The 12355-nt window shown below is 45.4% G+C and overlaps 1 protein-coding gene across 1 annotated transcript in view; it reads left to right on the top strand.

The window, feature by feature from the left end:
- The first annotated feature begins 486 nt into the window (after positions 1-486).
- AKAP12 (A-kinase anchoring protein 12) overlaps positions 487-12355 on the top strand; it is a 30348-nt gene continuing 18479 nt past the window's right edge. Inside the window, exons 1-2 of the mRNA XM_088161728.1 lie at positions 487-624; positions 9959-10145. Coding sequence (XP_088017854.1) covers positions 487-624; positions 9959-10145 — 325 coding nt within the window. The remainder of the gene's footprint in view (positions 625-9958; positions 10146-12355) is intronic.

Here is a 12355-nt window from a genome sequence, read left to right as displayed (position 1 = left end):
GCCCCCGAGGGTGCCGGCGGGCGGCCGCTGCTCCCGGTCCCGGCCCCGGGAGAGCAGCGAGGGGCCCGAGGCGCTGAGTCAGCGCCGCGGTGCCACCGCGGAGGGCCGGGGGCCGGGCGTCCCCCCGCCCCGGCGGTGCCCGGGAGGGGCGGGGAGAGGCGGCGGCGCGGGCAGGGCGCTGCCCCCCTTGGCCGCTCCTTATCAGCCCGGTTTGATGCTGCAAGGCGTGTCCGGGGATCTGCTCATGTGATGGAGCAAGAGGCAGGCGGGCGGGGGGACCAGGGGAGGAGGTGATTTTCCTAGCTGCTCTCGCTCGCGCTTTTTTTTTTTTCCCCTTTCCCCTTTTTTTTTTTTGCTTTTTAATTTCCCCCTTCTCGCGCCCTAAAGGAGTTTGCGGAGAGCCGGCTCCTTCATTCCCGGCTGTGCCGCCGCCGCCGCCCACCGCCAGCCCCCGCCCGCGGCTCCGCACGGCCGCGGGGCAGCGCCATGGGCGCCGGTAGCTCCGCCGAGCCGGCCGCCCCGCAGGACGGGGCCGGGGCCGCCGCCGAGCCCCCCAGCACCCCCCCGGAGCCGCTGCCGGCAGAAGACGCGGCGGAGCCCCAGCCACCGGCGGAGCCCGCCAAGGTAAGGCAGAGGCGGCGAGGAGGTGGGGGGGAACGCAGGGCGGCCGCTCCCGCCGCGCCCCCGGGCCGGGAAAACTTTCCCGCCGCGGCCGCGGCCACCTGCCGCAGCGCTGGGCACCCTCCGGGCCGGGCGCGGAGCTGGGGCGCGGCGGGGCCGGGACTGCGCCACGGCCGGCGCCGCAGTCATAAAACTCCCGCCAGCGGCAGCAGCAGCGGCGGGGCGGGGGGCGAGGGCGGCCGCGGGGGCGCCGCCGCTTTTGTGTGCGGCCGGGGCGAGAGGAGCCGCACCCACCCGCGGCGAGGTCTGCGCCAAGGAGCTCCTGACTGCGGTCCTGCGGCCGGACCGCCGCGGCTCTCCGCAGCCCCCCCGCTCCATCCTCTCCCCTCCCGAGGGAGCAGGTGGGAGGCGCGTCGGGGCGCGGCCGGGCGGGCGGCTCGGCGGTGCCTCGGGCCGGGCGCCAGCCGCGCTGTGCCCCCCGCCCCGTGCCGCACCCCCGGGCTCGGGCTCACCTGAGCCGCCGCCGCGGGGAAGGGGCGGCGGTGTCGGCGGAGGGGGCCGGAGCCATGGCTCTGCTGCGGCCCGCTGCCGTACCGCATAGGGGGCAAGGGGGAGGGACTCCCCAACTCCCGGCCCGTGGGGAGCCAAGGAGCTCTAGGTATGTGTGATTTAAAATAAAGACGTTGAAGAATTGAAAGAAATTCTTTTACAACGTGTCTGGCGTTTAAAAATAGATTATGAATGAACCCATTTATCCCTCTGGAATAGGCGCGTTTAGGGGATTTTGGGACTGAAAGGGAGGTTATGTGCATCTGTGTGTTTACATAGCGTGGCTTTGGGGAGTTTGTGAGGGGAGAAATAATACCACGTTCTACCGAGATCCCCTTCTTTGGGCTCTTCAGAGTTTGGGTGCTAGGAGCAGGGAGACTCCGAAGTTTCTGTGACTGATGCGTGGGTGTATTAGAGCTTGAGAACCGGTTATGACTTTGTTTCTTTGACCTTGTGGTTCAGATTTAACTTTCAAGTTGAATTTCCCATAGTTCCTGGCTGCCACTAGACCTCCTTGTGCGTGTTTTGACAGATTTGAAAACCACATTGAGAATGAACTTTAAATTAACTAAGATTTATTTTATTTTCTTTTTAACCAAATAAGCGTTGGGGATTGGTGTTGGTTAACAAAACATTTAGCAGTTGTGTTGGGCAATTTTAGAATTCGGATGCTGATGTTCAGAAAAGAGGGAATTTGTAACGGGCCAGCATTTGGCTATTGTGGTTGTTTAAAATTTAAGATAATGTGTCTTTGAAGAAGGGACATAATATTCATAGCCATGTTTATCCAGTTATGGGAACTAAGACCCTCCAAAAAAAGAGAATCACATTAATACTGCTCTCAAGTACAGCTCGCTATTAATATTGTGGTTTATATCTTCTAAGCTTTAGGAAAAATGTTTTCTAGTAGACTTTTGCCTGATTATTCAAGTAGAACTGTTTAAGATTGGGGAAGTTCTATTACCATTTTGCTGCTATAAGAAGTTGTATTACTGCTGTTCTCATAAAACAGCTGGTTTTGCCTTCCATTACATTGCATAAAAAGAAAAATAAGTTTTAATGAAGTTTAATCATACTTTTTTTGTGTCTCATTTAGTCTGTCTTACTAACGTTACTAACGTAACTTCATGCAGATTTGTGACACAGTTTTTCATTATTCCTTCCAGCTCTTTGAATTTGAAAATTACCAGGTCTTGCAGTGCCCCTGGAGAAATCTGTCAGCTAATTTGTTTGTGAAAGATACAATGGGATTCTTTTGTAGGGTGGTCTTCTTTCTTGTCTTTTCCAAATTGAAATACTTATTACAACCCTTTTAGAAGAAAAACTTTGGAAACTGACCTCAGTGGAATCCAACTTGAGTGAGCCTTGGCAAGGCAATTACAAATAAACTGTCTAAGCAGCTAGTCTTATACAGGCTATAAAATCTCAGCGAAGTTGTGCTTTCTTTTGTGATGTGAAATCCTTGGAAGATTTAATTAAATTTATTTCGTGACGTAGTTGCATTTTTTACAAGCTGAAAACCTCTTTGCCTGTTCTTCTGGAAAGGAACAAATTTATAGTCGTTAAGCTGTTTTGTTATTCACACGTGACTCTTTGGCCAGATACCAGTTTTTGGGTGTCCTGGTTACTGAAAGGGAGGGTGTATGGTTTCGGTGTTGCTCATTTCTGCAGCCCAGGGACCCTGGAAAGCACTTGGCCTACAGAGCAATGGATATTTAGGGGCCTTTGGGTGCTGGCTTGTGAACACGGTGGGTTAAATGTGGGCTCGTGTGAGTACTTCAGGTGTTGAGCCCATCTTCTCAGAAGTTCCTGGTTCCACATAAAGCAGCTCCAGAGTTTCCAGCCTACTAGCCATTTCCAGCCCTACTTTCGAGTACTAGGTGGACTTATTTCCTGTAGCAGATGAGTCTTAAACTCTGGCTGTGGAGGAGCTGTTCCTTATCTTGCATAGCCGCCCCACTGTGGGAAGCCACCTCTGCAGGGAAGTGTGAGAGATCCTGGTGGTACTAATCCATTCAGCTGCCTGAACTGAATTAATCACATCTGTGAATTGACACCCAAAGTCCTGTTGAAACCAAGACACAGGGTATGGTTCTAGAGAAGACTGATTTTTTTTTGTGGTGGAGTTACCTCCTTGCTGTTTGAGCAGCAATGCTCTTTCCTCCCTCCTTTTCTTCCTTGTTTTGCCTCAGATGGCACAGTCTCACTTGGCTGTGTTGTGTCCTAACCTTGCCTTTCTGTAAGCAGGTTAAACTCACTAACCCTTCAGGAAACCGAAATTTATTCTTGCTGGACCATTTTCCTGATCTGCTTGTGAGTTCATTTGACTCCTACATTGTGGAGGTGAGACCAAGAGCCAGGACAAGGCAAGCATTTCCAGCAGGGCAGGAGGGGAAATGAAAAAAAATTCTCCTGTTGGTAGCAGTGAGCTGGTGAAAATGCATTGAAGCCTCACGGGCAGACTGTCCTAAGCAGCACAGAGGCCTGAAGCTTGGCCTGAGAAGGATTTACCAGATTTCAGTAGTGCTGCTAGAAGTAGGAGCAAGGTCTTTTTGGTCTTGAAGAAGACCATACAAACCTTTGGTGTCCTGAACTGACAAAAGCCATTGAGATGTCCGGTGAGGTGGTTCATGTGCTCCTGCCTCCTCCCCAGAGCACCTGCAGCTTCTCCTTTATTGCATCGGGCGCTGTGTGAGCTCGTTCAAGGAGCTAAGCCCCTGTAAAACTGTTCCAATTCTTTGGAAAGGTAATCTTCCACTGATGGAGCGAGATGTGCTGGCTACTGGGACTCAGCTGAAGCTGCAGGTACAGGGGAGCAGGCAGGATTTTGTGTCCAGAGTTGGACAAGAAACTGGGTGACACTTTTGTTGGTTGCAGCATGTGACTGGATTGGTTTGGGTGTCTCCATTTTGTGAGCACCCTCTCTGTTCATAGCAGTGATGTGGCTCTCACCCATCTTCTAATTTTGATGCTAAGCATTGGAGAAACAGAAAAAAATTCCAGCGTGGTGCCCTCCCATGGGGAGGAAGGTGACTTCAAGCCATGTGGGCAACGCCAGGATAGCTGTGTCATCCTACCAGCATTGCAGCTAACAGTGACAATCACACACGCACTGCTTTTATTTTATCTAGAAGTTCGAGGTGCCAGCTTTAATACAGGTTTCTTCTTGTGGCCCTGTGGAAGGAGGCAAGCTGTGTTGGAACAGCCACCTGAAGCAGTGTAGGGAAACTTCCAGAGAGAGAATTTGGAAAAATATGGGCATGCTAATAAGCTATTCTTACACCAAAATCTAGGTTTGTCAGAGATGATATTTTAATGGGGATTGATGGCTTGAAAATGTGGTGTGGTAGATTCCTGGCTTGTTGGCTTGCAAGGGCCCCCACTTGAGCAGCAAGTCATTCAAACAGTGGTTTCGGGATGGTTCCCATTTCTGAGTAGTAACTTGATGATGCTACCTGTGTTGTAATGAGAGCAAGTGTGTGCTCGACAGTAAATATTTGGAACTGTCTCTTCTAAAGAGGTTACCAGCTGAGATGTCAGAGTGTCTTATTGTCCGAGTGCCTGACAAATAACAGCTGGGGCAGACTTACATCTGCTCTTTAAACAACTGCGTTCTGGTGAGGGGGCTGAGTCAGCCTGAAAATACTACGTTAGCAATGGTGAAACTAAGCTTATTCAAGGAAAGGCCCTAGACTGTGTCTTTGGGAGCCCAGTTGGAGACATTTGGTCTGAGGCTGCAGGGTTCCCCTGGTTCACCGGGTCCGATTCCCATTTCCATTTCCTTCCCACTGGAGAGGAAGAGACTGGTACAATTCAGCGGTAAGTAGTAAATTTCAGTGGTAAGGTTTGGAGGGCTGACCATGCCTGTGGAGTGGCTGGGGTGGAAGCATAAAAATGTGTAATTGAAAAAATGCACAGTGGAAATTGGTGTCATAGCGGCACCAAAAGCGTGAAATAACCCCCTAATGAGATAGGAGATAAGAGGGAGGTGGTAGAGGGAGTGGCCGGGCACTTTTAAAGCCGAGGCAATTAGCTTGCGTTTGATGTGGTAGAGGCTAAAGGGATGCAAAGAGGAGCGTCGGGACTTTGAAAGTCCTCCAGCTTGGAAATGCAAGCCTGGGTGTGGTTGCAGAGAGGAGATGAACGTGCTTTGTGCTCAGCCCGTGTTCTGACTGGTCCTTAGAGCCTGGGCGAGCTGTACCTGTGAAATGTGAAATGCTTCCATAAGGTGGTGTGTGAAAGAAAGGTGTGAGACCTGGGAAGGAGCTCAGTTTGGATCAGCCTTCAGAAGAGCAGACTGGGGGTAATGCTTCTTTCACAGGTTGCAAAAAGATACCGCGGAGATGAATTGGGTGTAGAAACTTCCTGATGTTTGGAGTGTTTTGTTTCATAAATTCGGATTTCGGGGGATTCCATCCGTAAGGAGATGTCACAGTGAAGTCAGGCTGAGAACTGGGAGAGAAGAGGGCAGATGAGGAGATGAAAGATGTGGAGAAAGTTCTTGGCTTTGTCTGCAGGAGATAGAAATACGGTGATGAAATTCAGTGTACTGTTATGTGCCTTACAGAGGAAGGGCCTTGTGCTCTCTTCACCTGGAGCTTGCAGTGTCCCACAGACCTCTAATGTTTAGCTAGTGCAAAACAAGACAAACTGCTGTGAACAAAGAGTTGGAATGAACCAATCTTTTTCTTTTCCCAAGTGTTGGTATTTGAAGTTTTTTTAATGAAGCAGCATGTGCTAAGAGCAGACCCCCTGAGCGCACCAAAAGTTTTTCCCAGAGTTTCAAAATCAAACTTCAGGAAAAATATTACAGACCATTATGTTAGTTTGCTCAGTTGTTCAGACAGCTGGATCTGGCTATTTTAGTAATCTAATGTAGAATCAGTGTAGCAGGATTAACAGAATGAGGCAAAATTAACTCTGGTACGTTTGGGCCTGGTGTGAGGAATCCCTGGAATGATTTGGGTCTGGTACAGGAATGTTGGGAATGATGGTGATCGCTGGCGGGGGAAGAGGCTGGATGCTGCGAACTCCTCAGGAGCGGTGCCTGAAGGAAGTGTCCACTACTGTACAGTGAGATCAGGTGCCTGTAGATATGAGTTCATCCACATCTCATGCAATTTGTCATGATAATTTATCCATTTTCAATTTTGTGTGCGTTTATTGGGGTCTTACAGTTGGACCCACTGCTGGATGCAAGATGGAGCAGAAGCTGCTCTTGCTTAGAGTGATGTGGGTGACAAGCCCTGTGCTTTCAGTCTCATTAGCTGAGTGTCTGCCCTTTGCTTACATCTTTGTGATGAATGTGAGGCAAGTATTACAAAAATACATCCAGTATGTATAGTAATGGCGTGACAGAAACTGGAGTGTTGCTTTGCTAATGGCCCTTTGTTATGGGAATGAAGAAGCTGAAAGATCAGTGAACTGGATAACCAGTTCTCCTTGGTTTCTCCCGTGTTTATGAGACGACACATTCATAAATTAATAATCAAAGGAGTGTAATGAGTGTGTGCCACGAAAAACTGATAAACGTTGGTAAACCTGCCAAATGTAATGTCTCTTTACTTGTAGATAAATGCAAAAAGATGAACAGAGAGATTCCTAATACTGTTAATTTTTGTCTTTTTAAATTTTGTTTTCACCCATCTCTCTAAACTCTGATGTTGTATTTGTCTAAGCTTTACAACTATTCTCAATGGAATTAAGAACACTGCTCACCAAATTAGACATAATTGGACTAAACTGCAGTTTAGATCCCTTCAGAGAAATGAAGCAGTTAATGTAAAGGAAAACTGAAATTAGTTTCTTTTGAGGACTAATGCAGTGGGACAGACTGCACTGACCCTCATAAAAAGAGCCTGGGCAACTTTTTTTAGAACACAAAACTCTTTTTTCTTTTTTTAAGCTAGTGATGCTGTTATGTCTCCTTTCACTTTGCAAACTGCCCAGAGGTTTCTTCTCCTTTGCACATGTTTTAATTTGGAAAAAATACTATTGTTTTATTAGTTTTGATTATTCAGTTATTTAAAGTAGAACACTTGATTTGAAAATCCAAGTTTGCCTTCCCAAGGCCAAGAATCACATCAAGCTTTTTTCCCAGGAGACTGGGGTAAAAAGGTAGGGTTATATTGCATGTCTGGTCAGATTTGAAAATACTGAGGTTTTCCATGTATTTACATTTTTTGCTCAGATCTGACTGATGGATCCTGCTTCCAAAACTGAATTTATGTACAGAGTGAACAGGGATTATAATTATACTGGCTGGTTCTAAAAACTGCTTAGAGTCTTACATTTAGTGATGTTTTATATTTCATTCTGTTTTTCATAGTGGAAGGTATTGCAGATTTAACAGATCCAAAGGGCTGTCTGCTAGACCCAGTGACTTCTGAATCTTGGTCTGAAATCACAAATCTTTAGGATTATGTAAAGTCACTGTTTTCCTGAATGTGCCAAAACTGTAGAATAAATTCAGAGCTGGGGTAATAGTAAGTAATACCATTATTAATATTTTATCATAACAGTCTGTGCTCAATTTAGAAAGGAGACCAGCTATACTACATTGGAGTACTAAGTACCTTTGTGCTCTGGTTCTTTGCATAGTCCACTGGTGCTTGTTAGGCAAATGGTTGACTGTGTCTGTACATGTGTGTCTATCCATGGGGCTAGCTTTAAAATGGTGTGCTGCCCAGGGGGAGGTTTGGAGAGAAAGGCTAAGAAGTGTTGGAAAAACTTGAGGAATGCTAAGATATTCATTGCTGTGCCTTTCTTGTGACTTGAAAGAATTGTAGGTGCTAATTCTGAGAGTGTCGTCTTGAAATAGTCATCCATAACTTTTTCTTCAGATAGGCAAGTTCTCTGAGGGCCAGTCAAGTTAAGGTTTTTCTTGTGTTTGCAGGATTCACAGTGGTCTTTCAAGAATGAATCAGTAAAACTTATTATTATTTAAAAAATAGTAATTGTCCTCTACTAAATTTGTACAGAAGAATCTTAAAGCCCTTTCAGAATTAGGTTGTTTTCAGTCTGATTTTTCTTGCTTGTCTTTAATCGGTTACTGCGATTCACCTAATACTGTGTGCGACTGCAGAGGAGCTTCCCAGGGTTTACGTGCCTTTGTTCGGTAGTGTGGTGTCTTTATCCCTCCTGAGTGCCCGTGTTTTAGATTTATGGGAAGGATGATGTGAGAAGCAGGAATGTAATCTGAGTGTTGAGCCATTCTGTATTTCTTCAATTTAATATCTGGTCTCAGCATGTGAAAACTCTGAAGCCAAATTATTCCATCTGTGGTATTGGCAGTGGAGCAGAATGGGATCCTCTTTCGTGAGGTGGATTATATGGCTGTGAAAGGCAGCTTTGAGGAGCGCAACAACGCCGGGTGGAAACAATTTGGCTTAATTAAGGGCTTCTGAACTGAAAATTTGGAACCTGAGTGCACACACTTCATTGCCTGTAGAAGTGGGGTACAGCTCTTCTTCCAGGTCTCACCCAGTGTGTGAAAAGAGTCTGATGGTAAAGAGGAAAGCCCTTTTCCTGGCACTCTGTTGATTTGTCTGTTGACTTGAAATTCTGTTGCAATAGGCTAATTGCTACTAAAAATAAATAAATAGATTTGCCCAATCAGAAGGTTTATGTGGGGGGTGGTTTGGAAGAGAATCATCAGGAATGTAGCATCTTCCTGATCCCAGTTTGGTGCTTCAGGTGTGTGATTGTTAGATCCCATCTTTCAGTGTAAAGTATCTGTGATACCTTTGATTAATTAACAGGGCTTCAATGGCAGTATTTTGGGAGTACAGACGAGTCATAAGACAATGATACATAATTAAGGTTTGCAGTTCCACCAGAGGAACTTCAAACCTTCGCTTCAGGAATAATGGTTAATTAGTTGAAATGGCTTCTGTTGGAAGGTAATAGAATCAGTTGGAGAGCTAGTTCATTAAATAAAGGGTAAACAATAAATTAAAGGGTAATTAAGTATCTTATAATGACCACAACACACTCTATACTTAAAAAAAATGCTTGTGAAAGTATATTTCTTATAGGGCAAGCCAATACAAATTCTGAAAATAATTAAAATGTATCAAGTGTGGAAGCTGAAAAACAGATTCTTCTTTTTGCACATATTAGCAAATCTAGAAAAATATTTCAAATGCTAAAGGGCAGAGTCCCGAAGAATTGCAAAGCTCTTTTGTCCTGTAGGAATAGTTTCTGCCTAATAACAGAGGTCTAAAAATTCCAGTTTTAATCTGTTTCAGTGCATTTCCTCGTGGGAAATCCGTATCTATTCTTCTTTCTGTCCTGAATAGTTCAGTTTCTTTGTATTTGTATTGTTGATGATGATAAGCACATCAGCAGAGGAGCAATACCAAAGGCTATATTGTAGAGAGGATTCATTCATATATCAGAGCAATTGTGCCAGACACTTTGAATAGAGAATTTCTTTCCATCAGCTAGATTCACCCTATGCTGGAGTTTTCCTTCATGGAAGAAACCAATTTCTACACAAGGTTGTAGGCCATTGTCTGTAAGACCTGCTTGTTCCATGTATTTTGTGGGGGGGAAGCAGAAAGATAAATAGTCCCAGATTATGTGTTTTGTTTTTTCTTCCTCACAGAAGTACTTTTATTTCATAAAGTTAAAATTGCTTGCATGTATATATTCAAAATGAGAATGAAAGAACAATATTCTGTGGGGGTTGGGGGGGGAAATCTGACCTAATACTGACGTTTTCTTTTTCCTTTCATCTCTTTGTCTTTCCCTGCTGCCATCCTTCAATCAATATTTAACCACGCAGGCTTTAAATGCAAGTTTACCAGTACCTGATGTTGGTGAAGACAATGTGAAGCACGATGCTTCACCACAGGAGCCACTGCAGCTGGGAGCTGTTACAGCATCTAAGGAACTGGATGGGCAGCAGTCAGAGGTGGCTTCACCGCTCCAAGAGCCACCCACAGAGCAAACAGAGTCTGCTGGAACAGATGGTGAGTAAAGATGTGTGTTCAGTGGACATACAGAGGCCTGCATGCTAATGGGATGAGAAGTAGAAATGGGGCTCGACTAGGTGTCTGCTACTGAACGGGTACTACTCAAGTGATCTGTTGCTGCTCAGGTGCTTCTAGGGCACTGTTTGGGGAGATGTTTTCTCTTCAGATGACAAATGGCTTGTGGACGACGGAAGGTGTTGGTGTCAGTGCCCACCTGTTGGTGGAGATGCCCACCTGTTCCCCCTTAGGGGTCACTCTCATCTCTGAGTGCCTCTGCTTGTCTGCTGCCCATCTTCTGACCATCTACCTGTTAGGAACAGTACTCAGTTTCCACTCAAGGTAGTGCCTGCTGCATAGGCCTGTGCCTTCTTCATAAGGCAGAAATCCTTTTATGTTAATTCATTAGTGATAATAAATTATTCTGAATTCATAAGAAGAGACAGGCTGTAAATCCGTTGGTTTTACCTTGATTAAAATTCCCTTTCCTACAGCTTTTAATTGAATTTGCATTTGGACCACCAAACCTTTCTCATCATAGGCATCCCAGTGTGTTCTGTCTTGGGAACGTCTCCCTTGCCTTGCTGCACAGTCAGGAACGTGCTGTTCTCTCTCCTGTGTGATCTGGCAGCCCACCTTTCCTGCTCTCACTGGCCTCTTCTTGCTTCCCTCTGTTCCTGTTCACAGGCGTGCGTTGAGAGATCTGCTTCAGCAGTCCCGCTGCCTGCTGGCTTTTTTGGCAGGATGGCAAGAGGGAGGGCTGGTTTTCAGTCAGAGCAGGCGTCTAATGCTGGTGGTGGAGAGCAGGGAAGGGATGGGGAAGGGAGAAGGGTAGGTGAGGCACTATCTCCAGTGTCACCCTGTAGATTAGTTTAAGGCATGTGTGTAACCCTTGGTGCACTCTAGAGTTTGAATCGTAGTAAAAGCAATTCATCACATCTTTAATTGCCATAATGCTTTTATCCCAATAGGAGGCTACCATATTTCATCCTGGGCTTTTGTGCCTTTTTTTTTTTTTTTTTAATCATACCAGTAGGGGCTTTTGACACTATAAAAATGGGATGCAACTGATTTTTGTCTTTCATGAAACTCCACTTCTCTAAAATTTTACTCGTAAGTGGACAGGGATGGGCAGAGGATACTTGATAAACAGAGTCATAAAGGAAGAGAAAATACCTGATGTTTGGAAGCAGTGTCAGAAGATTTCTTGTTGGTATTCAGCTTCTGGATCAAGTAAAAGAAAAGGACATTAAAAAGGCATGAGTTTCAAGTTAACAGTCAAAGATTATAAGTATTTTTGAATAATCCTGGGTTGTAGTTTCAGTTGTACAGAAATCACATTCCTAGGATATGTAATGAAGAGGTGAGAAGCTCCCTCTGAGTGCAGGTATTTACATGTAACCACTTGCATGGCATGATGTGAACATCTGCAGCATTAGGAATTTGGATTTGAGTAGACTGCCTGAAAAACCTTGGCTTTCTTTTGAGAATAATCTCTCCTGTGGTTGTGTGATAGTTCTATTGTAATCCTGTTTTGTAAGACAAAATCTTGTAATTTTATCACTGTTGTCAGTTGAGCCAAGTCTACATGGTAGCATTATTTATATGAAAAGGAAAACAGTTCTCTGTGTTTGCTCTTGAAGTGAGATGCAGTATGTATTTGCTGATAATGATAGCTGAGAATGACATCATGTATAGAGACAAATAAAACTTGCCCAGTTGAGCACTGGAAAGAGTTCTTCATGTAAAAGTTATCTTCAGATGTTTGTATCCACTCCTCTGGACCGTAGAGAGTCTGATCTTCCTCATCTGTCCTTAGCCAGATGAATAAAAAGAAGTATCTCATAGTTGCTTTTTGCAGAGAAATGTTTCCACATAGAAAAATGTTCGTTTTAGTGCTCCACTTCATGTTCTCCATTCATTGCTTAGTTCACCTTGCTTGCAAGTCTAAACTCAGAAGTATTGTGGCACCAAGCACTGAAACAACACAAGTGCCTACAGTAGAGGAGTGTTTATGATTAGAGGTTTTTTGGCTTGGTTGGTTCTCATTGTCATTATTGAATCTAGCATTCAGAAGACCACTTGAGAGATGACCTAGACTCATTCAAGTTGCCACTATAAAATTAAATTAACCAGATACAGGTATTGTAGGAAGTTGGCTCGGACAGTCAGAGAGATGAAGGCTCAGAGTATCATCAGAACTTCGGAGA

This window comes from Sturnus vulgaris, chromosome 3 (assembly GCF_052056855.1).
Source record: "Sturnus vulgaris isolate bStuVul1 chromosome 3, bStuVul1.hap1, whole genome shotgun sequence".
NCBI classification, from domain to species: domain Eukaryota; kingdom Metazoa; phylum Chordata; class Aves; order Passeriformes; family Sturnidae; genus Sturnus; species Sturnus vulgaris.
Note: the sequence above shows the minus strand (reverse complement) of the source record. Positions and strands in the feature narration are given on the sequence as shown.